The 27,466-nt window shown below is 44.6% G+C and overlaps 1 protein-coding gene across 4 annotated transcripts; it reads left to right on the forward strand.

The window, feature by feature from the left end:
• Positions 1–26,035, forward strand: TMLHE (trimethyllysine hydroxylase, epsilon). 4 transcript variants are annotated; one of them, XM_033137741.1, is made up of 8 exons: positions 1–70; positions 9,799–9,980; positions 10,563–10,739; positions 13,572–13,851; positions 15,761–15,880; positions 18,687–18,923; positions 20,282–20,420; positions 25,190–26,034. In XM_033137741.1, the coding sequence occupies exons 2-8, from the start codon at positions 9,800–9,802 to the stop codon at positions 25,319–25,321; spliced, it is 1,266 nt and encodes a 421-aa protein (XP_032993632.1). In that variant the 5' UTR covers positions 1–70; position 9,799; the 3' UTR covers positions 25,322–26,034. The 4 variants fall into 4 exon arrangements, with proteins under 4 accessions (XP_032993632.1, XP_032993633.1, XP_032993634.1 ...); XM_033137742.1 differs by lacking the exon at positions 1–70 and adding an exon at positions 5,861–6,019 and having other exon boundaries at positions 25,190–26,035; XM_033137743.1 differs by lacking the exon at positions 1–70 and adding an exon at positions 6,633–6,800 and having other exon boundaries at positions 25,190–26,035.
• The last annotated feature ends 1,431 nt before the right edge of the window (positions 26,036–27,466 follow it).

Here is a 27,466-nt window from a genome sequence, read left to right on the forward strand (position 1 = left end):
CTCCTCCTCCTCCTCCTCCTCCTGTAGGGGCGGGGCGGCCTGCTGGCTAGCGGTGCGGATACCTTCGAAGGTAAGGAATGCTGAGCTGAAAGGCGGGGGGGGGGGGCGTGTGCGCGCAACAGTGAAGAGGAAAGGGGAGTTGGGGTCGGGAGGAGGGTACAGAACTTCGGAAGCATTCGTGGGGGTGCCTCTTAATTGCGCTTAATTGAGACAGCTCGCCGGTAGGACATGTGATCCCCCAGGAGAAAGTGCCTCTGAGCACGCCCAGAGTGCATTTCCTCCGCCGAAAGAAAGCCACAACCCATAAGGGATTGGGTGTGTGTGTGGAGAAAAGGGCAGCTGGTTAAGTGAGCGCCGTGCATGTTTGTTCAGTTTCCTCAGAAGTAAGTCCTATTGTCAGTCATTGAGGGTTACTCCCGAGTAAGTGGCAGGATTGCAGCCCATAGGCAGACCTAAACGTTCTACCCCCACCCCGCCACTTCTTGTTTAGATATGAAATAGTGGTATCTGTTGATGGGTTTTACAGGGGGTGTGGGTTTATTAATGTAAATTCAAAAGTACAAAGAAGAAAACATAATCATAGGAGCAGTGAGGAGCTAGTGTTTTCCAAATAAATAGATAGCAGATAATGAGGGGAAATAAAGGCAGAAAAACACATCATGAAAGCCAAATTTCATGACTTGGTGGCATGTTTGTATACCTGAATCTGGCACACAAAAAATGAAATCCTCCCAAACCTGTTGCTTGATTCTCAAAAGGGATGCTGAGATGTCAATCCCGGGGCATATCTAGATGGAAGGGTTTGCCCTGGGGAAGCTCCCCCTTGCAAATCTAACCGATGTTCTCATGTTTTTATTAGCATCAAATACGTTCCCCACAATGAATCTGCTTGGGGTGAATTGTGCTCCCTCTGTTCCTTCTCTGCTGCTGTCTCCAGTGCCTGACAGAACTGGGAAATGAGGGGGTTTTTGTCATTTGTTCTGGTTGTGGGCTATATGTTTACGGTATGTTGTCAGGGGCCACACAAAGAGATTGGCTGAGGTGCCTCTGCACTCATGTATGCTAACTACTTGTATAGTCCATATTTGTTTAATGGAGTAGCCATGCTCCCCTCCTGACTATTTTCAATGGAAATAAATATGTATAACTCTTTCTGCTATGTTCCTTGGCTCTAACAAAATGTCATTTCTTCCAGCATTTCACTAGGACGTTTTGTGCAAGTGGAATACTCATTTTGACTACTGCAAAAACCTGTTTGCTTCGGCCTAGCATTCCACAAGCAGCTGTTATATCTTCCTCTCTAATACATTTGACACTATTCTTTCCCTTCCACTCTTTTCCATCTGCATATAAGGAACTGCTGGTTGCTAAGAACCACAATCTGCTAGCTTAGGGCTACAGATTTCCTATCTGTATTTTAGGCAAACTGAATGAAACACTCTGTATTTATCCCAAACTGAATGTGGCTCTAAAATCAGTTACAAATTCCTAAAAGCTGGGATGAAAACATTTGTGGAAGCCCAAGTAACTTGTTGTCTGGCCTTTAAAAATTATTACTAATACAGTACCTGCGGTCATAGGTTTTTTAAAAAAGAAATGTTTGTGTGTGTTTTCCATGGTTAGAGTAACAGTTGAAATAAAAATTTCTGGCAAGAAGGCAACTTAATGTCCTTTCCTGTTCATATTGTAGTACCCAACGTGGTGCCCTCCAGATGTTGTTGGACTACAACTCCCATCATCCTTGATTAATGGCAATGCTTGTTAGGACTGATGGGAGTTAAACAACTTCTGAAGGGTACCATGTTGGCTACCCCAAATGGTTTTATTACAATTAAGCGGTATATTCAGTGTTTAAAAATAAACTATAGGCAGCAACCATTTCAGGCATGCCCAATTGACGCACAGCTGCGCACGCAAGCATCATGCTGGCTCACACTTGCTCTGCCGATGCCTGTGGAGGTTAGGAAAGGAACCCCCATGCAAAACGGTGGTTTCCTGTAAGCAATTGGAAAGCGTGTTTGAAGTTGCCTTTTGGCTTTCAGGACTCCACCAGAGAAGGGATGTCAGGCAGGAACAAAGACTTGCCTGGCTTTTTTTATATTTGTCTGGCACATAATTTTTTTGAACTGCTGAAGCACCTGGAAATAAATCTGAGCTCTGCCGAATGTTGCATGGCTTTTAGTGTCACCGTGAGTCAGTCCAGACTTTCTAGCCTGATCCTATTGTAGCTTCTCTGTGCTCTGCAGGTGCCTTGCCGTCTGCTAAGTTATCATTGTACCCTTCTATCATCTTAGCTGTGGCTTGCTTTAATTGCAGAACAGACTGTACACAGCCCTCCCCAACCCTGGAGCCATCCAAATGTTCTGGAATCCAACTCCCATCGGCCCCAGGAAACATGGCCCAGTCCATGGTCAGGAATGGTGAGAGTTGTAGTCCAAAACACCTGGAAGGTCCCAGGTTGTGAAAGCTTGTGGCTGAACCACCTCGCCGTAGTTTACCTGCCCCTCTATTGCTATATGAGGACTCCCCATCCTGATTACACTTTGACAATCCTTGATCATACATCCACAAGTCACCATTAGGCAGAAGGCCCCACATTCAAACCCTGGCATTTCCAGGTAGGTTTGGGAGCCCCTTCTGTCTGAAACCTCCTTCCAGTATTGAGCTAGATGGACAAATGGTCTGACTCAGTATGAGACAGTTTCCTATGTTCCTAAAACCTCTAGGCATTGCTAGATAACTTCTGTGTTCCATTAGGTATTTAACACACTGCTGGTACTAAATAAACTTCTTGTAAGACATGATGACATGTGTTACAAGACATGTCTTCTAGGCATGGTTTTCTTTTGCCATCAGTCCATGGCTGGGTTTTTAAATTTTGTATGTGTGTAATCAGGAGTGAAGAATCTTTAGTCTTGCTGATGTTATTGGACTCCCAACTCTCATCAACCTGAACCATCATGGCAGTCAGTGATTTGAGGCAGGAAAATTCCAGTGCTTTTCCCCCCTGCCGAAAATTGTGTTTCATAAGTTCATTAGTAACAATGGATAATATTAGGCAAACTTGGCTGCTCCAGAGCTGTAATTAATGTTTTTCAGGTGATTATCCCTAGCAAATTTGCGAGTCGGCATATCACACACAGTTCTTTGGGTTGCTAAAGCTTATTAGTGTGTCAACGGCTTTCAGTACTTTAGTAGTTTTTAAACAATGTAAAGGAAACCCTCGCTATTGTCATTTCATTTTCACAAACATTCCAGTAAAACATTCTGCAAAATGTAACATTTAAACCGCATTAAGTAAGCTTTCAATTTACCCTTCATACATGTGAGGTCAAATGCTTTTTGTGGATGCCGACAATAGACTGGAACAGAGTGCTTTTTGAAATCTTGGCTTACTAAATACAATTAAAATAAACATGGCAAATTTGACTGCTTGTTAATGACATCGGAAAATTTTCTGATGCGAACCCAAAAAATATGTAAATCACTCAAATCATGTAAATTAGCCTGATTTACATAGGTCAGGGGTAGGCAACCTAAGGCCGTGGCCGGATGCGGCCCAATCGCCTTCTCAATCCGGCCCGTGGACAGTCTAGGAATCAGCATGTATTTACATGAGTAGAATGTGTCCTTTTATTTAAAATGCATCTTTGGGTTATTTGTGGGGCCTGCCTGGTGTTTTTACATGAGTAGAATGTGTGCTTTTATTTAAAATGCATTTCTGGGTTATTTGTGGGGCATAGGAATTCGTTCACCCACCCACCCCCCCCCCAAAAAAATATAGTCCGGCCCACCACATAGTCTGAGGGATGGTAGACCGGCCCGCAGCTGAAAAAGGTTGCTGACCCCTGACATAGGTGCTTCCCCCAGCCACTGACAATTTTCCAATTGAATTTTTTGGGGGCAAAGCCACATCACTAGTTGTGTACTGTCAGCCATCCAAAGATCTGAACCCTTCGTGATGGAACAGCAACTCAACAGTAACTGGATGGTGTCAACGATGCTTGCAAACGTAATAAGAGTTTGGCTCTTCAGTTCTCTAGTAAAAGCACCCATAGGTTTTACTTGTTTATTCATTTTGATACCTATGCCTAACTTAACAAGTTAAAAAAAAGTTTGAAGACTCTAATCATTACAGAAAGGCAGCCATTAAATGCTGAAAAACGAGAGAGAGAGAGAGAGAGAGAGAGCGCAACCAAAATAATTTAACCATAGTAGTGAAAACCACTTCAGAAAATGAGCAACCACTTATGGCTCAAAAGCTGCACTAAAAAGAAAAGTTGTGGTCTCCAGGATCCGTGAAATGTTGAGGGTCAGTTGAAAGATTACATTAAAGGGGAAGGCCCTCACATGGGTGTGGCCCCCCAAACCTCTCGATCTGGCCCTTAAGATTCGCCTCAGGGCACACCCCTTACCAGCCCTACTTTGCACTCTTTTGCCTGACTGAAACTTCCTCAACTGGATAAAGGTTGAAGAGATGTGAGCGGTGTAGAAACCTTGGACTTGTGTGTCTGGAACGTACCAGCCACACAACAAGTCAGTTCTGTTTCTGTGCCTGCTTTTGCTTCTGAACCTACCCACCACTGGATGCCCTCAAGGGCGGGCCAGTCTTGCTCTATGGATAAATATTCCCCTTCCACCTACCTTGACACCTAATACAGGATGAGCCAAAAGTAGGTGTACTGCTTTGGTAAAGAAAAAAAATCATTCGTTTTTCTTAAAAGTATACCTACTTTTGGGCTACCCTGTAGTACCTCATAGGAAGGTATGACAATGACATGCTAGCTGAATGGAACCCTGACCTAGAAAGCGCCTAGGTGGAGGTGGGTGCATGCACCTATGTTAGTATATACTGCGATGATGTTGTTTTGCAGCAGACCAGTTGTTATACAATATGATCGCATCTTATGCACATTTAACTTGTGCAGTTTTAACCACATGCAGTTGAAATTGCACATTTTAAATGGAACAAAATCTGACGCAAGGCCCTCTCTATGTGCCAGGTTTGGGATGCTCTTGCAAGAGTGTGCAGGAACTTGGATTTCAGTGACAGACCTGGAGGTCTCAAATTTCAGCGGATCCTATGTGGTATGCCAAAATTTGATATACGCACACAGGCACCCCTTCCATTCTGCATCATAGTTGCAGTGCCCTTGGTGGTCTGCAGCCAGTACAACTGAACCAGCCACGCTACCCTAAATTTGCCTCTGTGGATAGCCTTGCAAGGACATCTTGGCAAAGAGATGGGGAAACCAGTGGGAAAGGAGCTTTAAAGCTTTCTGTCTTGGTTGGGGGTGTAAATCTTTTGGTACGCAAGCTCCAGAAGCCTCAAGTTGCTTGTGCGAGGATAGTTGGTTCCAAGTATTTGAGTATATGCATTTTTGTTTATACGTGGAACTCTTGGAACCTATCATGCTGTATCTCTCTATTTTTCATAGTCACAGCATCCTCTGTGCAAACAGAGCAAGAAGCCCCTCTGGAGACCTGAAGTCACCATGGCCTTCCTTTTATTTCATTTTTTCCCCCTTGGAAAGCACTTAGCTCTTTGCTTTGCTTTAAAAAAAAAAAAAAAAGCACCAATAAGCTGCCTTGACCTCTGACCAACTTCAGGGAGGGGATATACTAATAGCTGAAGGACTGTTTCCCCCTCCTTAGATCCTCACAGGGAAGCTGTTCTGTTGCTCAGCAGCTTCCCACGGGCTACAGCTGCACTGCCTTCCTGCCTTTTCCTCAAATTCTGCTTTTGCCCCAAGAATACATGCCCTAGGCATGGCTGGTCCTATCTGCTGTTTTTGGAATTGCTGACAATTCTTGACCACTTTCCTTTATTCCATCTCACCTTTCACCTCTTGGGTCAGATCCAGCACAGTCTGGCCCCCTTGAAGCAAGAGTCTGTTGTTGTCGCCACCAAGGAGATGACCACTTCCTTCCCTTAAACACTCCAGATCACCACTGAGTTTGTACTTGGTTGGAATGAGCTGCGGATTTCATCCTGCTTATGTTCAGCTGAAGCTCGGAGGTAAACTTTGCTTGACGACAAAGTAATTGCTCAGCCTTTCCCTAAAAAACAAGGAGGTGTTCAGGGATGTTGAGGATAACAGAAAATTTACCTCTGAACTGTTTCTGTTACCAACTGGTCATTGTAAGAGCCATGGTCATTCCCCTTTATTTCTAATTCTATATTTTATTTGGCAATTTTATCTGCTTAGTTGTGTGTATATGTTTGTACATTGTACGTAAATTGCCACGATTGGTGGCTGATGCAAATTTCCATCGTTGGTGTGTGTGTGTGTGTGTGTGTGTCTGCCAGCCTTTGGATCCTTAAACATGCTGAATTATTGTAAAGGTTAAAGGTCCATGCAAAATCTCTGGATGTGAGCCACGAGCACCTGGGATCAGTGCCAGCTGGTAATCACTGGACTTGGTGGGGGTAGCCAAGGGATCACCAGGCGTGTGGTCATTTAGTTCTGCTTTTCTCCCCATTTTCCTCCCTTGCAAAGATACTGTGGGCATTTAAGCAGTGCAAGAGTAAAAATAATGGTTGGGCTCTGCCCCCATCTTGCCCTGATAACCAGCCTCTAATGCATGGAATTGAACATACAGAATCGCCTGGACTGATTAGATCAAAGGCTGTGAGCCCTTTAGCTGTGAAATATATTCAGTCTGTCTCTGGCAACCTTTGATACTGGAACGGGAAAGGTGACAGAGACTGTGTGTGGGGAAGGAGATAACAGCTTTTAACTCCAGGCTCTTGGCAACCCAGGAGAGTCTTGTTGGCAGGTTTGTTGGAGCAAGCATAGGTTTGTAACATCTTTCTGTTCAGTTTCTGCATACGCATTCATGCCAGTTAGGCTCTTGGAATTGTAGTCATTCAAATTTCTCATTGATGCTTAGAGAAACGTCATGTAGAAATGAACACTTCCACTCTTCAGGTTTGTTTTTCTCTCTCTTGAGCTGTTTTCTAGGAATCAAAAGTGGGGATATAAGAGCTAATTCTGCAGTTTATGGTGCTGAGTGCTCTGTTGGTTGTTCCTCTCTTGATTTAACATAAAGATCATATTTTTCTTTGTGTTTTGGGTCTGCTTTTTACCAATGTGTGAATTAGTTTCTTCTCCCTTTGGCAAGAGTTTTGGGAGCAAATGCATTAGGAGAACATAGCAGAAGTGGTTTTTCTTGCTGACTTTAATTAAATGGCCTTTTTTATCAGACAAGCTTAAGTTGGCATTGGAAAAAAATGCAAGCTTTTGCATTTCACAGGGCTCTTGGTTAAACAAAACAAACAAAAAAGGCGCAGAACCTCGGCAATGGTTTAAAAATGCATCTTTGCTGCCAACAGGCAACTCACCTGAAACTCAAAAGTTTGCAACTTCTTGTAGCAGTGAAAATCAGTCTGATAAAAGTATATCATGTCCCCTGCTTTATGCTTTGAGAGGAGCATCATAGCCACAGTCTAGCAGGTAACCACTTATCGATAATGTGAGGGTCTCAAAAGATCAGCTGCAGCTATTAAGAATCATTCTTGCTAACTTATCTGTTGATGATAAATGTGAACTCTGATGTCTGTGTTATGCTGTTCATGTGAATTGCTTCACGGTATCTTCTTTGTCAACTCTCTTTAAAAAGCTGTAATAGGAAACTGACTTGTATACAGTTGAACCCTTGGTCTATCTAGCTTGGTTTTGTCTGCACTAACTGGCAGCTGCTCTCCAGGGTTTCAGGCAGGAAACCTATCTGGGGATATCAGGGCTTGAAGGTGAAATCTTTTGCACACAAATGATGCATCTACCACTGACCTGCCTGTTACACTACGAACATGGGGAGCTTCCTTATACTATACTGAGTTCATCTTCTATACATTGGTTCATCTAGCTAGCTGATTGGCAGTGTGGATCTCAGGGTTTCAGGCAGGGAATTTTTCTCAGCTATTCCTAGTGATGCTGGGAATTGAACCCAGTTGGTTGTTTTGGTCTGTTTAACTTGGTTCTAGTGTTCTAGAGATGCTGTACCAACAATGCATATTGTAAACTGCCCCGTGATCCTCAGATGAAGGGCAGTATAGAAATTTAATATACAACAACAATGAAATTATAATCCAGATAAGATTAAAATACTGGGAATTGCAGCTGGCCAGTAAATGTACCTAGGATTGAAGTTCTTAGTAGATGGGCCCACACATGAGGCAAGATGAGGTGACCGCCTCAGGTGGCAGGATCCACAGGAACAGCAGATCCAACCTGCAATGAATGCATTGCTCACTGTTGCTGCTGCTGCGTTCTACCCTTGTCCCCAGCATAGATCTTTGTGGTTCATCTCAGGTGCCAAAATGTCTTGAACCAGCCTTGGATGAAATGAATGTTTAGACCCTGCCAAACCTTACATTTTATGCTAGCACAGTCACAAAATAATTGCTGTGAGAATGGTTGAATTAGTGCTCTGGGTCCTGCTTTTGGAGTTTTACTACAATTATGAGCAATTTTCTGCAGCCCTCCTTCCCTCCTCTTGTGTTTTCTTTCCATCACTGCCATACCAGTTCTGTTTTTGCCTTGAGCTGAGATATAAAGTCAGTTGCATAACTTTGTGAAATACCGCCATAAAGATTAGAATACCTGCTTGACCTCTATGTTGTGTAACCTAAACCAGTAGTCAAGTAAGGATGTTGCTGGCATTGATAAATCCCTGCTTGGTTGTCACTAGGATTTGGGAAGAGTGGACGTGTTCTTGCAGGTAGGGACACCACATATGAGAACATGGCAACTTGCTTTACCCCAAGCCATACTATTCATCCATCTAACTCAGTTAGATGACTGGCAGTAGCTCTCAAGGGTTTCAGGCAGGAATCTTTGCCCACCTTACTTGGAGATGATGGAGATTGACACCTTCTGTATGAAAAGCATGTGTTTAACCACTGGGCTATAATCTGTTCCCCTCTTCCTGAGACCCTGTACATACAGCTCTGCCAGTCAGAATAGGCAATACTGAGTTATATGAACAAGTACTCTGACCTGATAATCTGACAACCCTGTATGTTCCTAAATCCACTTCAGCGGGTGCTTATTTGCAGCCAATCTCTACTCAGTCAGGTCTCCCAGCAGAACAAGTTAGCAGGACCTGTGCTGCTGTGCCACACCATGGTTCCTAGCATATAATTGCCAGGTGCAGAGGACTGATTGATTGCAGCAGGCCGTTTACGTGACTGTTGCCAGCAAAAGACCCAAGAGCTACTTGCCTAATTCTCTTCGCTGCTGTCATCACACAACCTAGCAGCTGACACACTGCAAGTCCAATTACCACCCAGAACAGCAGTTTCTCGACTGCGGTCTGATTTAGCAAGTGTCTGAGATGTGGGTGTGATCATTAACCCACAACATGGCCTTGGCCTTCTCTCTTCGTTGCAAATAACTCTTGTTCTAAAGGTTCCCCTCCAGGTGAATGCAGATAAACTCCATGCAGGGTTGGTTGGGAGGGAGGGAAGGTATTTTCAGCTGCATGTAATTCTGTTGCACAGCAGCCCTGCTTACCTGTTCATATGCAAAGGACAAAACCCAGCAGCAACCACCCAAATCAGCATATTGGCTGAGGATGCTGCAGGTTCCCCTACCCCAGGAGACCAGCTGCATATCAGGTGGTGCAGCTGTAATCCAGGGTTTTATCCAAAGTGTCTTTCTTTTCTTATATCGCTACACACACAGCTCCTTGCATGCAGAGCGTCAAGCATGGATTGCAGTGTGGTTTCAAAAAACTTTCTAACAATGGCATGTGTGAGTGAGGGTCTCTCCCTATTTGGTCTCCCTTTCCCAGGATGTGGGGTCGTCAGCTGATTCACCTGCTCTCTAGCTCCCAGCGGCTGCTGAAGAAAAGTCCCAGGTGCCGGGCGCCATGGCTGGTCAACTTCAGGAAAACCCTTCCAAGTCTGACCCGTTGGCATCACACAGCCCCAGAGTCACTGAAGTGTGCTTGGCGGTTAAACGATGATCACTTGGGTAAGGAGCCTGGGGGTGAGGGGCTTTGAAGGGCTGGGAAGGATAAAAGTCAGAGCATGTGTGTGGCTTCCTGGGCAAAAGTGCTCCCATTCAAGATGCCAGCCAGTGTGCCGCTTTCTTAGGACATTCAGTTTCCCCCCACCATGTAGTTAATCAGCATTCCATGTCTATAGAGCAAACTTAGCCTTCATTGAGCTGTGTCGGTCCTCTTTTTCTTTAGGGTCTCCCTCCCCCCCCCCCGAGTTTGGAATTCCCCCAAGCTTGCTTGAAGCTGACTTCTTGCGAATCAGTTGGTGCCATCTTGGCTGTGTTGCCATGCACGCTTGCAGAATGTGTTCGTTATTAGAAAGTTGCATCCACATTGTACTTTTGAAGAACATTCATGCCACTTAAATAGTCATGGCTGTGGGAGCTCCAGGTCCTAGGATTCTTTGGGGTTGCTTTAAATGTGTGGGATGCATGTGACCTACATTAGCTACTATTAATAGTTTCTGGCAAAGAATAGGATTTCATTTGGAAGAAAATCCTCCTTATTGTTTCTTGCATTTAGCCAAGTGGTATGTGTGTGTGTGTGTTTCCTAGAGCTGAAATATGGGGATGTCCTCATGCGCTTCGACTACGTATGGCTACGTGATCACTGCCGCTCGGCTTCCTGCTACAATACCAAGACCAACCAGCGCAGCTTGGACACAGCCAGTGTGGATCTGTGCATCAGGCCAAAGAGTATCCGTGTGGATGAAACAACACTCTTTCTCACCTGTGAGTCCATGGAACATTGTTTTCTTGGGTTTAGTTGAGGAGGGAGCAGGGGAGGATGCCGAGAAGGATTTCTCAAGACCACAATTTGAGTAAAGAGGAAACCAAGAGGCCTTTTCCGTTTCTTTATTTGTGGTAAAAGAAGAGGAAACTCGAAGTTCTTTGAACATCTAAAGAAAAGGAACCTGTAAAAGATGGGTTCACACCCGTCTTCATGACTTTGCTAGTGATCCTGATACCAAGAATTTGTTTCTTAAAGATTCCTACAAAGTAATTAAAAAAAAAATCCAACACAGAAGGAGTCCATAGGATTTCTTAAGGATTTAAAAGTAAGTCATAATAAAATGAGTTCAAATATGGTTCTGTTACGGCCACAAGACTAATAGCAAGTAAATAAGACATAGCATAAAACATAAATGGTTGTTTTCCTTGTTGCTCTTGTTGCCCTTTTGCTGAGGCAGGTCTAAAAAATCTGCAAAGAAGCAAAAACAGAAAGGATATTCCTGCTAGGATTCAGGAATTAACGAAGAAGTATTTTGGGAAGTAGCTAAGCCAAATAAGCAACATCATTTCAGCAAACAGCCAATTCCTTACTCAAAACCATAAAAATTCTCTTAAGACATTTAAACAGATACTTAAGAGCATCCAAACAGGGAGTGTTAACTATGTGCACACTTTAAAATTATTATACCTTCTTCTTTGAATCCATTTAGATGTTATCTTAAATATCAGTTATTGAGCTTAATTGTTGGTATCTCCTTCTCATAGGAATTCATTTAGATGTTGCCTTATATAGCCATCAAGTTTCCATTCTCGTTATACACCCATCAATTGCAGCTTCACACATTCTCACACCCTCATTCGACCTTATACCATCTCACGTGTCCTTGGATTAAAAAGCAAGCTTAATTGTCAAAAGTAGGTTTAATCAAAATTTGCTATTAAATAATACAAATAGATATAAATAGATCCTAAAAATAGACCCTTTCCTGTGGACTTGAATTTTATACCCCTATATTTATTCAGTTGCTTTTATTGCTTTTTACTCTGAACTCCTATTAATTTGGACTTCAGGCTTCCTTCACTGAACTGTCCTTCTGAACTGACTGAGCAATATTCTTATTCTCACTCTTAACTATTCTTAATACAAAATAGCAGCCAAAACCATTTAAAGACTCCTTCTAGTCAATGAGTAACCAGCATTCGTGGAAGACTGTGGAAGGAATCTTCAACTATTAGGGGTCAAAGGGTGCTGAGAACTCAGCAATTTTTCCCAAGACACAGGCTTTCGAGCTTCAGCAAATTTCACATACCACATCGCCGCAGACAAATGTCCAATAAGGATTTTTATTTAATAGCAAAATAAATAAACAAAAACAAGTAAACCAATCACACCCTTTCATAGCAAAAGCTTATAGACTTACAAACTCAGAAGCAGTGTAAGAAAACAAAACTCTATTGATGAAGCACCACACCCAGTCCAAATCACAGCAGCACAGAATTTGAGCCCCACCTTTATACTTCCTTGTCTCTCCTCCTGTGATTATTAATTTTCATTCCTGAAATGGCAAAGGGTCTTAAAATATCCAATATTATTTTCTGCTTTTGATGATTCTGCCCATGCGTGAAACCTACAGTTCCTTGGGCATTCTGTTCTTCCAGGTATGATTTGCACCTGTTTTTAGCAAGATTAATCACCTCCTTGTTTTTAACTACATAATGTGCTGTTATCTGCTTGGTTACAGGAAATTGATATTTGGAAACTTCAACAAAACATCAATACATGCTCTAGTCTACTACTTCTATTTAATATTTAGCTAGTACCTAATAACTAAAAAGTAATTTCTTACTTAGGTAAAGCATAATACAGAGGTTTAATTCTTAGAAGAGACCTTGTGATCATTATATGTGTTTTCCTGTACCCACATAAGCTGATAAGAGTCCTGCTGTGTTAAGCCAAAAGCCCAACCCGTCCAGCATTCTGTTCTCACAGGGGCCAACCAAATGCCTATGGGAAGCATGCAAGCTTCTCCCTTGATTAAGTGTTGCTTTGAGAAGAAGCCCTTCTGTAAACTGAGGGCATGAGAAACAACTGCCCTCTGGCTGGCTCTGGTTTTAGATGAAAGTGAAGTTGTTACCGCTTATTTACTTGGACTTGAATATTTTCATTATAAACATACAGAACAAGAAGTTCAGTAAGTTTGGTCATTTCAGCCATATACTAAACCTTATCAAACCAAACCACTCTTTCAACCGGTATTTCATTCAGTTTTGTTTTGTTTTTAAAACTCATGTTCTACCTTATTCTGCAAAGAAGCTCAAGGCAGCTAAAAGTAGCAAAGGCAAAACAAACATAAGCTCCAGAAAATCCCAACGTGCACTCAAAATAACCTCAGTATGCAACCAAATTCCAGTTGCATAAATCTAGGTGTAGAACCAGCCTAGCAAAATATCGCAGAGTTCATGCAGGATTGGCACGGCTTCACATAAAAGAAGGTGATCCTTTATGTTTGATCAGGACTGGGGAGCCTGTGGCTTTTTCTGTTGTTTAGAGTCCAGCTTCCATCACCCCGATCATTGGTTGTGCCATCAGGGGCTGATGGAAGTTGGGAGTCCAACAACATCTGGAGTCCCAACAACAGCTTTCCCTAGCCCTGGGTTGCACTGATGCTACATAGCAGATCAAAGGGTTGCACGAAAGGCTGCTGGGAGAAACAGACTGTGGACTCTATTTGTGCCTCTCTTTTTCTCAGATCATAAAAGGCTTATCAGTTACCCAGATCTGCCTTTAGCATTTCAAAAAAAATGTTTGCACTAATCCTGTCTGTCTCCCAGGGCCAGATGGCCACGTGACGAGGTACGGGTTGGAATGGCTGCTGAAGAACAGCTACGAAGGGCAGAAACAGCAGGTCATGCAGCCACGCATTCTCTGGAATGCTCAGATCTATCAGGAAGCCCAGGTGCCCTCGGTGGACTGCCAGAGCTTCCTGGAGACCAATGAGGGCCTGAAAGAGTTCCTGCAGAACTTCTTGCTCTACGGGATCGCATTTGTGGAAAACGTCCCCCCAACCAAAGAAGACACCGAGATCTTAGCAGAGAGGATCAGCTTGATCAGGTAACTGTGTGGGTGTTTTGGTAAGTGGAAATATGTCAGGGGCTTGCCTGGGTTGGGTCACAACACTGCTGCGCTTCTCCTCTGACTGAGCTCAGAAAGGAGTGTAGCATTCTGGAGTCTGCAGCCTTTGCATTCAGCATCTCCTGCTGATGCTCATAGGGCTGGAAAGAGACTCGGAAGCATTGACCTCTCACCCTGCAGATGTTGTTGGACTCCAGCTCTCATCAGTCCCAGCCAGTGGCTATGGATTATTTTAGTCTGGAGACATCTGAAGTGCTGCATCTTCTCCACCCCGTGTTAAAAGAATTTAGGCAGGACGAGAGTTACAAACCACTTTATATATGCAATGAAGCGTACTTTTTAAAAAGCACGTTTTATTTATTATCTTGCAAAGCACCTTCTAAATGCAAAACCTGTGTTCTACCACTGATAAATGGTTTAGTCCAGCTTTCAGCTGCCTGGTGCCCTCTAGGTGTTTTAGACTGCAATGCCCATCAGCTCCTGTGCTAGATGAGGCTGATGGGAGTTGCAGTCCAAAAAATCTGGAGCACTCCAGGTTTGTTTAGTCCTTGTCTACCTGCATCAGTTGCACCTGGGCCCTGGTGGTTGTGGCATTTCTTCTTCTGCACTAGATAATGTGCTCCATGCTGATGTCTATTGTGGATTATTGTGTTGCTGCACAGAACTGGGGGGCATAGCTGTCAACTTTCCCCTTTTCTTGCGAGGAATCCTATTCAGAATAAGGGAATTTCCCTTAAAAAAAGGAAAAAGTTGACAGCTATGCTGGGGGGAAATGTTTATTTTTCTTCCCGCTCACAATAAAGAAGGTGGAGAGAAGAGTACCATCTTTTGTTCAAGAGCTGCTGGAGCTGAGCATAGAACAAGGAGCAAGTTCTTTTGGCAGGCTGGGAACATTTTAGTGTTCACGCCAATCACTGCTTCCTGTTTTCCCTGGAAAGGTTAGGAGAAACAGCCTCAGCCCCTGGAGACCCAAAGACGAAAGCAGTGCTTGGGACGTCAGAGGAAAGTACAAGGAATGTTTCTCTTCTCCGCCCCTTCCAATTTAAACTGCAATTGTCAGGCTGACCCTTGATTGCCCTGGGGAAAAGAAGGGATTTATACCAGCTGCCTGCCTGCCGCCTCCCTTTCTCTCCAGCCTGTAAGTGGCCTGAGCAGCCTCTTTGGCCTGGGAGCTTCTAGTCTTTCTTGCTGCTGTGTCTGATAATTGTTCCTTTCAACCCCTCCCATGCGTGGCTTGTTCTTAAGGCTGGATTCTCTTTTCATCTTCTCAAATCCACCCAGATTTGTTCTCGCTTTAGTAAATATTGTTACTCCTGAAAGATTGACATGTGCATACAAGATTTGGACTTGCTACCCTTAACCCCAGAAGGGAATTCAGGACTGGGTTCAGAGACAAATAGCTGAAGTAGGAATAACTGATTGCGGGTGTTTTGATAAGCAGAGAGAGACCCTCTTGGCAGTTCCATCACACTCAGAAGTTCAGTGGCCCAGGAAAGGGCATTCTCTTTGACAGCTGTTTAAGTTGTAGAAATCCCTCCTCACAGAGATGTGTCTGGCACCTTCATCATATTGTTTCTGCCTTATGCTGAAGACACTCCTCTTTTCCCTGTACTTTGATACCCGAGATGTGTATTTTCAGGAACTCACCTGTTCTTGTTATTTATTAGATTTATATACTGCCCCTTCATCGAAATATCTAACTCTGTGCTCGCTTCCAAGTCTGTGGAAATTATTTCTGAGCATGCATAGATAGAATTGGTCTGCACAGGTGTTGCATCACCTGCCCATTCGCATGAATTGTCATCAGTCCCACCTACCATGGCTTCAGTGGTTGGTGCCAACACAGAGGCCTTTATGTGTGTGCTCCTCTCTCTCTCTTCTTTTCCAGGGAGACTATCTATGGCAGGATGTGGCACTTCACCTCTGACTTCTCCCGGGGAGACACAGCGTACACCAAGCTGGCTTTGGATCGTCACACAGATACCACTTATTTCCAGGAACCCTGTGGGTATGTTCCAATAGCCTAAGAGGCAGGGACTGACACGAGTCACAAATGCACTGTTCCTTTTTGTCACGATCAGGTTTAACCACGTTATTACGTTTAATACTTCTATCCTGGTTACCTCTTTAGAACAGCCTACATTGGGCTTCCGTCCAAGGATTGTCTAGGTGATTAAGTAAGTAATGCAGATGTATTTTAAGTTATCCTGAGGCCTGAATTGTTTAACAAATTTACATGGCCCATCTAGTCCAACATCCTTTTTCTCACAGTGGCCAACCAGATGCCTGTGGTATGCCAGGGAGCAGAGCATGAGCACAAGGGCAACTCTCCCCTCTTGTGGTTTCCAACAGCTGGTATTGCTGCCTCTGACTGTGGAACTAGAAGCCATTGATAGCCTTCTCCTCTATGAATTTGCCTAATCCTCTTAAAGCCCTTCATCGCTGCCTTCTGGGAGAGAGAGTTCTATAGTTTGACCCTGAGCTGCGTGAAACACTTTTTAAAATCTCTGCTAAATCTTCCAATAACTACCCCATTCCCACCCCACCTTACAGGGTTTAGGGAACCCACCCTGCCAGAGTAGTCAGGTTCACTTTACCTCAACAAATGCTGTAGAGGTTGTGGGACATTCAGATTTTGAGTCTACTATGACTTCAGTCATTGTCAGTAGGGCAGGCTCCCCTGAACTCATTAACAGTGGCTGCACCTGCAATTAGGAACCAGCCAGCCTATTAAAAACCCTAGGAAGCTGTTTTTACATCAGTTAGAGCCATAGCTCAGTGGTAGAGAATCTGCTTTGCACAAGGAAGATCCCTGGTTCAACCCCTGACATCTCTAGGTAAGGCTGGGGGAAGAACCCTGTATGAAACTCTAGAAGAGCTGCTGCCAGTCAGTGTTGACAGTACTGAGTTACATGAACCAGTGATCTGCCTCGGTATGGCAGCTTCCTATCAGATCAGACTACTTTTCTACCTAGGTCAGTTGTGTCAACTCTGTGGCAGTGGTTCTCTAAAGGTTCTTCACATCCCCTGCTTCCTGATTATTTTTGAAAGGAGTACAGTGAAGAATACAACAGCACAGGGTATTAAGGGACTCCCCAGCTGTCATTATCTCTTCCAGCTTCTCAGAGTGCTTCAGAAAAGCAACAGAAAACTAAGCAGTCCTGCCTTTATTACCAGTGACAGCAGCTTCATGCTTTTATTACCCTGTTACGTGAAGTTCAAAACCTAATATAGCCACATTCCAGAGAGCTCTAGTACAGAGGAATTTAAGTCCCTTTAACCTGTGGTAATTCCAAATAGCCTGAGCCTGCTTGAATAGCGCTCTGAACAGGTCCTGAAAACATTGACCTTGGACAAGATTTTGGGAGAACGTATCCAGCACAGAGACTGCAAAGTTTAAAATCTCTCTTAAGGGGAAAAGAAAAGAAGTTGAGAAAGCCTGAGGTTACACCATTATATTCACCGCTATATGTAATACGTTATGATCAAAAGACAAGAAGCAGGTTTCTAGACCTCAAGATAGTAAAGGGAAACAAAAATGTTTGTAGAATCTCAGAAGCCAGCTGAACTTCAGAGACCTTGCAATATTAGTTTTGCCCCTTCTAATAACTAACAGAAGCAATAGAGAGGGAGAGGGATTTAAAAACATTTATTTACATAAATAGACAAGTGGACAGGAACTGTAGGTTGCTGGCATAGTCTGTGTTTTACATACAGAAGGCTTAGGTCCAGGTCCATCGCAGGCCTAAACAATAAACGATTCCACAGTAGATGCAGCAGTGGAAGTTTTAGCCTAATTCCCTAACTAAATCCAGGTGACTGAACCAGGTGCATATGGGAGGCATTCAGTGGTTCGCATCCAGAAAATCAGATTCAATAACCTTTTGGCAGCAACCTGAAGTCTGATTTTCCAGGAGCCCAAAGCAAGGAGGAGCCAGGTGCTATTCTACTTGAGATACCTTCTGTGTCAGGGAATGGATGCTGTGCTTCCTACTCATTTCCTCCCAGGGACTAGACTTCTTTTAATGAGTCAGGAGCCAAAGCGGTAAAGACAAGAGTAATGTCAAAAACAGCAGTGGGGAACCCCGGCCCACAGACCTAGTTATACCTGTTAGGCCTCCCCATTTGGCCCACCAAGCCTTACCCACCTGCTCTACACCTGAGGCCACATATGACATGGCTGAGCCAAAAGAGAGGCTGTAGGCACTGCCAGTCAGCTGATCAATGGTGCTTGAAAAGCCCTGTGCATGGGGCTTTGAAGCACCAACACGCAGCTCATTTTCCATGCTTAACAGAACACAGGGCTTTGCTTTTCACCTGCACTATTTGGTTTCAAACCACACGGACAAGAATGTGAAACCTGACATTGTGGCTTGGGATGATTGGCAGGTGGCCGGCTCTGCTCATCTGTCATATTGGGGACAAGGAGGGAGACAAGAATCCTGACTGTTGGCCAGCTCTAGTGTCCCACACCTGGTTTAGAACAAGGCCACTGCAAAGGACCACAAGAGAGTTTGTTGATCTAACTTGTCAGGGCCACTCTTAGAGCCACAACAGAATCACTTTCCAGGCTGCATTCAGTTTCCCTGTTAATTTCCACATTATATTTGGTACAGTATATTGGTCAAAAAGCCAATGCTCCATAATGCAATAGGTAATGCACTGTGAAAGGAACAGTACAGGAGCATTAACAGGATGCCCCCCCCCCATCTGAACGTACATATTGCCACCAAGTGACCGGCTCCTTCCTTGCCCTCCACATCTGAACGTACATATTGCCACCAAGTGACCGGCTCCTTCCTTGCCCTCCACAGCATCCAGGTGTTTCACTGCCTCCGGCACGAAGGGACAGGTGGTCGTACACTGCTTGTGGATGGCTTCTATGCAGCAGAGCAGGTGCTCCAGCAAGCCCCGGATGACTTTGAGCTCCTCACCAAGGTGCCACTGAAGCACGAATATATCGAGAATGTGGGGGGCTGCCACAACCACATGATTGGAGTTGGGCCTGTCTTGAATGTCTACCCTTGGAACAACGAGATCTACTTGATCAGGTGAGATGGCTGGTGTCTGCCCTGGTCTTTGCCGCACCACAGAGCACTCCAAGTGAACAACGCTAGAGGTAGACTGAGGCCATTTGAGCCTCTGTCACCAGTCCTAGGCTCCACCCCCTTTGTGATAGCTACAGTTCTTAAAGGGGCCACACTTGGGCCTGTAGACAGGCAGTTCTTCTCAGGCCCAGGGAAAGCACCTGTGAGGGTCCTGGATCTGGCGTTGAGGAATCTGGTCCAGGGGGCTCTTGCCCATCAGACTCCAGTTTAGCAGGCCCCCCCCCCAGTCTCCAGCATCAGGTTCTGTGACAAGAACCCATTCTGGATCCTTAGGGGGTGACTCTGCAACCTCTGACTTGGTATGCTGGGGTGCTGCTGGATTCTGGGGTCATGGCAACTTCATTTGGAGCAGTTTGTGTTCATGCAAACATGGTCGAATTGCATGTTCCACCACCAGAAGAGATACCTGAATGGTTTAACCACCAGTACCTCTTCCTGGGAAACACTGGGAGTTGTAGCTCTGTGAAGGGAATGGTTGTTCTCCTAACAACTCAGCACACTTACCAAACTACAGTTCCCAGGCTTTTTTTGGAGGAAGCAGTGGCTGATTTAAAATGACACAATACTGCTTTACATGTATAGTGCAGATGAGGCAAATCAGAGTTCAGCCAGAGCTGAGCAGGGATTTGATCCTAGATATATCTACAGTCCTTGTTTGTTCCTCTAACCATCCCAGCATGCTGCTTTTGCAGAAAATAGTCCTGTACCAGAACCCAGGCGATGCTCTGTTGTGCATCTTGTGCTGATAAAATAGTTGCCACTTTATTACGGAATCTGACTGGGAAAGGAAGGAAAATCAAGTTGTGCTGCAAAATTACCTTCTGCCCCCCATCCCCTGGCAAGTTCCTACTGAATGGAATGACACCCCCCCCCCCAAAAAAATTAATGTTTGCTTTTTTTAAAAAAATCACAGGTGTGAAGCTACTAAAAGATGCACCGTTTTGGCAGATTTACTGGCTGTGCACACCATTCCTGTCCTTCCCCGTAATTTTTTGCAGAAAACCCAAGTCCAGTTTATATGTGCACAGGTATAGGGAACTTTTGGCTTCACAGATGTTCCTATACTACAGTTCCCATCATTCCTGACCATTAGCCTTACTGGCTGGTGGAAACTGAAGTCTTAACAACAGGTTCCCCTCCTCTGATATACACAAAGCGTTTGCTCCCACTGATAAATAGATAGCACTTCTAGCAGCCCTGCCTCTGCCATGCGGATCCTTAGAGTCTTACTGGTTCCTATGTGGGGATTGCAATCCTTAAGTAGTGCACTGTGGATGTTCCCTTCTGCCGCTTTATTTTAGGTACAACAACTACGACCGAGCCGTCATTAACACGGTGCCTTACGACACTGTGCACCGCTGGTACAGCGCACACCGCACTCTCACCGCGGAGCTAAGGAGACCAGAGAATGAGCTCTGGGTGAAGCTGAAGCCGGGCAAGGTAAAGTCATGGCGAGCAGATCGGCATGTGGTTTTGGTGTGGAGGCGTTTGGTACTAGCAGCTCAGAGTTAAGTCCTCTTCCATTGCTAAACTACAAAATCCTCCTGGGCCGTGTCCAGAAAGTGGTGGTGAGGGATGAGTGTTCAGACCCCTGGGCCCTCACTTGTGGGGTGCCCCAGGGTTCTGTCCTCTCCCCCATGCTTTTTAACATCTGCATGAAGCCACTGGGAGAGATCATCAGGGGGTTTGGGCTGGGTGTCCATCAATATGCAGATGATACCCAGCTCTACCTTTCTTTTAAATTGGAACCAGTGAAGGCGGTGAAGATCCTGTGTGAGTGCCTGGAGGCCGTTGGAGGATGGATGGCGGATAATGGATTGAGGTTGAATCCTGACAAGACAGAAGTACTGTTCTTGGGGGACAGGGGGCGGGCTGGTATGGAGGACTCCCTGGTCCTGAGTGGGGTAACTGTGCCCCTGAAGGACCAGGTGCGCAGCCTGGGAGTCATTTTGGACTCACAGCTGCCCATGGAGGCGCAGGTCAATTCTGTGTCCAGGGCAGCTGTCTACCAGCTCCATCTGGTACGCAGGCTGAGACCCTACCTGCCTGCGGACTGTCTCGCCAGAGTGGTGCATGCTCTGGTTATCTCCCGCTTGGACTACTGCAATGCGCTCTATGTGGGGCTACGTTTGAAGGTGACCCGGAAAGTACAACTAATCCAGAATGCGGCAGCTAGACTGGTGACTGGGGGCGGCTGCCAAGACCATATAACACCGGTCCTGAAAGACCTACATTGTCTCCCAGTACGTTTCCGAGCACAATTCAAATTGTTGGTGCTGCCCTTTAAAGCCCTAAATGGCCTTGGCCCAGTATACCTGAAGGAGCGTCTCCACCCCCATCGTTCTGCCCAGACACTGAGGTCCAGTGCCAAGGGCCTTCTGGCGGTTCCCTCACTACGAGAAGCAAAGCTACAGGGAACCAGGCAGAGGGCCTTCTTGGTAGTGGCACCTGCCCTGTGGAACACTCCCTTCAGATGTCAAAGAGATAAACAACTACCTGACATTTAGAGGACATCTGAAGGCAGCCCTGTTTAGGGAAGTTTTTAATGTGTGACATTTTAATGTATTTTTAATCTTTGTTGGAAGCCGCCCAGAGTGGCTGGGGTAACCCAGCCAGATAGGTGGGGTACTACTACTACTACTACTAATAATAATAATAATAATAATAATAATAATAAATTATTATTAGTAGTAGTAGTATTAATTAGCCCCCACAAGACGTAGAGATCGCCAGTAATTTGGATGGCACTAAAAGAGGTTGGACGTGTTCACAGAGGAGAAGGCTATTCATGTCTCCTAGTGACAACAGTGGCTGTGTTCTACCCCCACTGCCAGAGACACTGCCACTTGCTAGGCAGTATAATGAACCATCCTTGTTATATCTTTCAAGCATCTCAGGGGAAACACAAAGGGAACATACTGAGGCTCCCAGCACTAATTTCACACCAAACCAACATCTGCTCAAGAGTGAAGTGGGCAACAGACACTCAATTCTCGTTATAAAGTAGCTTTTTATGTTCATATTGTGGGGAACTTCAAGCCCACGGGCTAGTTTAGCCCATGAGGCTGTTTTTACCCGAACCACACCCATCTGTCCAACGTCTGACATCGTATGTGGCATAAGGTGTAAAGCAAGTAAAGATGTGGTTCAGGTTGGGGCTGCTCTCAGCACCCATCAGTTGAGAGGGAGACCTTCTGAAGTCATCCCCTGATGGTGGTTATGGTGACAATTTATTATTAATATGCTGCCCATCTTGACTGGGTTGCCCCAGCCACTCTGGGTGGCTTCCAACAAAGTAAAAACATTTAGCACAGTAAAACATCAAATATTTAAAAACTTCCCTATACAGGGCTGCCTTCAAATGTTTTCTAAAAGTCAGATAGTTGTTTCTTTCCATGACATCTGACAGGAGGGCGTTCTACAGAGCGAGCGCAAATGCCAACAAGGTCCTCTGTGATGTCACAAATGACTCTAGATGATTGACAGGTGTGTGGACCCGCCCACCTTTCAAAGCTGGGGTGGAGGGAGAAAGGAGCCAGCTGACTTTTCCCCACTGTTGCTGTACTAAGTAGCCTCATCATGGCTACACACAGTTTTATACACAGACAGACACATGCTCCTTCAATACATGGCCTCTCCAGTTCAAGTGGTGGGAAAGACCCCTCTTCCTGAGACTCAGATAGTGATGTAGGAGAGCTGGGGGGGGGGGGATAACATTTGGTAACCAATGCGCCCCTTTGGTTTCAGCTAGTACATGGGTAGACAGGTCTAAAAAGCCTGGGACGCAAATTTTCACGGTCCTCAAGCAGTGATGGTGGCTCATTGACAAGAAGTAATGTTTTTAGCATTAACTCTGGAGGTGTATGCTTGATTCTGACCAAACTCAGCCTCCTAGAGGACCATATACATAAGGAGGGTTAGTTTGGTCAGAATCAGGTATACACGTCTAGTAAATACATTTTGTTGTTGCTGTTTAGTTGTTTAGTCGTGTCCGACTCTTCGTGACCCCATGGACCAGAGCACACCAGGCACTCCTGTCTTCCACTGCCTCCCGCACTTTGGTCAGACTCATGTTGGTAGCTTCGAGACCACTGTCCAACCATCTCGTCCTCTGTTGTCCCCTTCTCCTTGTGCCCTCCATCTTTCCCAACATCAGGGTCTTTTCCAGGGAGTCTTCTCTTCTCATGAGGTGGCCAAAGTATTGGAGCCTCAGCTTTAGGATCTGTCCTTCCAGTGAGCACTCAGGGCTGATTTCCTTCAGAATGGATAGGTTTGTGGTCAATGAGCCACCATAGCCACTAGAGGGCTATGAAAACTTGTGTTCCAGGCAGGGTGGATTTGATTTAAATCAAACTGATTTAAATCACGATTTAAATCACTAGTCAGTAAGGCTTGATTTAAATCACAGTTTTCTACATAAAGACTAATTCTTGCTGGTATAACTTTAATATGCAAGTAGATGAAGATTTTTAGAATAACAACTTTTCATATTAGTTTTTTATCCCCAGTTTACCGGTAATAGGTTAATCGTTCATATTTGGACAACTTTTCTGTTGTACTTAGGAAGGAGAAAAATAATCATTACCTTAATAATAACAATTTAAATAGATTTATTAGATCCATTCCACCTCAAACAATCAGAAAAATATTGTTTCTATTCTATTCACTGAACTTCTTGAAACTTAACATTGAAGGGGTTGATTCTGTATTCATAGGTTTGTAGAACAATAGGATTAAGGTCTTTTTCTAAACTCTGTTCATGTTATAACATTTTTGCTGTGAGGAAGAGGCATGTGATCTGTGCTGAGTCAAATTCAGTTTTGAGAAGTGCAAAAGTAAACCAAGCATCTGTGATAATATCTTGTAGGCAGAGAAACTGCCCAATAATCATACAAAAACCTCTGGAAGAGCATAAATGACATTGTGAATGGATTAATGGAATTTATTTACCAAAAAAATAAACATATACAGCCTTATTCTACATAACTAAAAAAACTAATCTTTATTTCATGATTGAATAACCTTTGGATGGTAATATATTTTCACCAAAAAGCATTTTATTTTAAAAAAATTGATTTAAATAAAAAAAAAATCCGATTTTTTAATTACTTTTTAAAAAAATCATTGATTTTTATCCACCCTGGTTCCAGGCTTTTTAGACTCTTGTACCTGTATACTGTCTGAAACCCAAGGGGCTCATTGGTTGTCCAATGCAAAATATATTGGCATTTTTTTCAGCTCTCCTACCACCCACTAAGAAAGTTGTAGTGCAAAGCTATGCAGACAATCCTGGTTGGGTGGGCAGATCTTATGACCCTTGTATAAAGCAGCTTTGTCAGCTTTTCCATTTCCAAAAGAATGGGGGACATGAGCTACATGTCTGTTCCTGCTAAGATTACCGTATTTTTCGTTCCATAGGACGCACCGGACCATAGGGCGCACCTCATTTTTAGAGGAGGAAACAAGGGGGAAAAAATATTTTTCTGGTTTTCCTCCTCTAAAAGCCCTGGTTTTTTTGTTGTTTTTTGAGGATCAGCTAAAAGTTTTGCAGCTGTTTTTGCAAAGGCAAAAGGCCTTTTTTAAGGATCAGCTAAAGGTTTTGCAGCTTTTTTGCAAAGGGAAAAGCCCTGGGTGGTTTTGTTTTGTTTTGTTTTTTAGGATCAGCTAAAGGTTTTGCAGCTTTTTTGCAAAGAGGGAAAAGCAAAGCTCCTTTTGCAAAGGGGGAAAAGCAAAGAGGAAAAGCCCCATTTTTATGGGGTTTAACTTACATTTCTGAAAAAATCTTAAGGAAAGGGAGCCATTTCTACTGTTTGCAGACAGATAATCTAATCAGCCAGTCACATGTCCTGGGGAAACAAACAACCTCCCTCTGCAGCACATTCAACAAAGGAGGGGTGGCTGAAAGGGAGCCGGGACTCTTATCTCTCTCCCGATCTCTTGCTGATCAGCTGCTGAGTGGGGTCCTTTCAACACTCCCTTTTCTCTTTGTAAAATAAAAAGCACACTCTGCTTTTGGCCCCTGGGCAATTCAGCTCCAGGGACCACCATTCGCTCCATAAGACGCACAGGTATTTCCCCTTACTTTTCAGGAGGGGAAAAGTGCGTCTTATGGAGCGAAAAATACGGTACTTAACCAGACGCCAATGATATAACAGGTATGTGAAGAGCCTTGTGGCGTGGAACAAATTTCCCATTCGTTCTTTCTGCAGGCCCTTTTTGTGGACAACTGGCGAGTTCTGCACGGCCGGGAGTCTTTCACGGGTTACCGCCAGCTCTGCGGCTGCTACCTGACGAGAGACGACGTGCTGAATACAGCTCGCTTCCTGGGGCTGCAAGCCTAGCTTGAGCTGGGCTTCCAGAATTTTGGGGATTGCGGATCCAGGAACGAGAGAGAGCTTTTCGCAATATACCTCACAGACTTGACCTTCTGCTCGCAAGAGGAGGAGAGTTCCCCATGGGATTACTTGATTGCCAGCCATCCCATGCAGTTTATTTGCCTTCCCCCCCCAACACACACACTACCCCAGTTTTTTGGTCTTTTGTTGTCCAGCTTCCTTTGGCTTTCACGAACACAATGGACTCATTTGGTGCGGGAAGGCATCAAAGTCCGCTGCAGCACTCGAAGTGCCAGATCTTGTTGTGCCTTTTTGCTGTTGAAACTGAACTGTAATGCTAACCTTGGTCAGCTGGTATTCTTATACACTGGCACTCCATGGTTTTGCTGACCACAGGACAAGTGAGTGTCCTTAGAAGTGTGGGGAGAGAACTCTCTCCACCCGCCGCCAGTCTTCAAACACCTTCAAAAATACACAAGTGCCAGGTGCTGGAAGCTTTTAGGGTTGTCCCCATTGCTTGCTGGCGGCTCAAACTTGCCATATTAATAGGAAAGCAGATACAGGAAGTTTTGTGGCAAGGGACGAGAGCTGCGTGGCTGAAGCCAGAAAATTATGCTGGGGGTCCTTCCTTACCAGATCTGCGAACGACAATTTTTGCGCAGTGACATCTTCCCCTTCCCTATATCCTGCATTCTTTTTATTTTGCCATGATAGCTCCTCCTAGTCCATCTGACACCACCTTGCTGCCCTTTCTTCATTTTAGTTATTGAATTTTTTATTTTATTGGCCTTCTGCTTTTTCTTATTGCTTTGGCCTTCCAAGGATTTACTCCTACTTCCTTGATAGCCTCTCACCTTGTGAGCAATAGGAATGTAATTGAATTAGGAGCAGTGGCACTGTCAGGGCAGGACTCTGGGGCAGAGGCCATGGTCCCCACAGCAAAATGAGCATGGAGACCGATAGACATGGTAGCAGGACTGACTTTCCACATTTTTGAAGTTACTGGAACAAGATGAATGACCATCTAAAGTGAGGAAGGGGTTCCCAGCTGTGGTTTCTTTGGTTTAAAAAAAAAATGAGGTGCTGGTACTCATATCTAACACCAAGGATGCCAGCACAAAAAGAGGCAATGTTCCTCCATACAGGTGGGGAAAAGCACTGACTTGCCATAAGACCAGTGGTGGGCCTACATTTTTGGGGCCCTGAAGCTTGCTCTGTTATGGGGGCCCCTTTGCAACCAGGAACAAAGTATGGGTAACCATGGTTGTCTTCCTCAATGGGCTTGTTTCATGACACATCACCACAATTAAATAATAATAACTCAACTACTGCATCTCATATTTTGATTGAAATTGCTGTCCTGCAACACTCCACCTTTGCAGCGTTTGTGCCACTGACTCTCAAACTTTGGGATTGTTGAAAAATTAATCAATTTGACTTGTGCAGCTGCACTAAAGTCACTTCTGGAGCCCCTCTGGGATTAAGGGTCCTGTAGTTTAAGCTTCATTAGTTTCATAGTAGATCGGCCCTTGCATAAGGCCATTAAGTCCAGCATCTAAAATTAACCATCGGCACTGCTGTTTCGAGGGAAGGCCTGAAGCAGTTGAGCCCTGTTCTGGAAAATACCTCAAGAAAAAAAGGAAACAAAGCCAACTTTCTTCAATTCTGCGCTCCTTGAGCTGGGAATCTCTCTGCTGGTTGAGCGACTTACCAGTTTTGTTTTGGAACTATGGGCCTTTCTCAGCAGCTGCCTTTTGTACCAGTAGGAATAGGAATAGCACACAGAGGACTCTTCTGCTAGAATTCAAGTGAATGTCTTAAGTGAAGAAACTGTGCCGAACAACCTCACTGCCTGTACAAAATAGCTTTTTTGGCCACGAACAAAGGATTCTGTGTATGTGCAGATGAGGTATGAATGTAAGCTATTCACCAGGAGTACCTTCTTATGGGTCCTATCAGCACAGTGGGTCTCCTTTCTCTCGTGTTGCAGCTCTTGGCAAGGACAGAGTTGGGATATCAAGGGCTGCTATTTCTGTTGACACAGGAAGTAATTACCTGCCATTGCACGAGCCCCTCAAGTAGCAGCTAAAGATCCACTTTTTCTGTCCTGAATTGAATGTAAACTTCCTGCCACCCAGCCCACATTGGACT

This window comes from Lacerta agilis, chromosome Z (genome assembly GCF_009819535.1).
Source record: "Lacerta agilis isolate rLacAgi1 chromosome Z, rLacAgi1.pri, whole genome shotgun sequence".
NCBI lineage: Eukaryota > Metazoa > Chordata > Lepidosauria > Squamata > Lacertidae > Lacerta > Lacerta agilis.

What these genes read in the sequence shown, in the direction of transcription:
- TMLHE (XM_033137741.1), top strand. Translation starts at nt 9,800, where the DNA reads ATGTGGGGTCGTCAGCTGATTCACCTGCTCTCTAGCTCCCAGCGGCTG. An exon ending in AACAACACTCTTTCTCACCT is followed by an intron (nt 10,740 to 13,571) that starts GTGAGTCCATGG and finishes TCTGTCTCCCAG; the next exon opens with GGCCAGATGGCCACGTGACG. An exon ending in TATTTCCAGGAACCCTGTGG is followed by an intron (nt 15,881 to 18,686) that starts GTATGTTCCAAT and finishes TGCCCTCCACAG; the next exon opens with CATCCAGGTGTTTCACTGCC.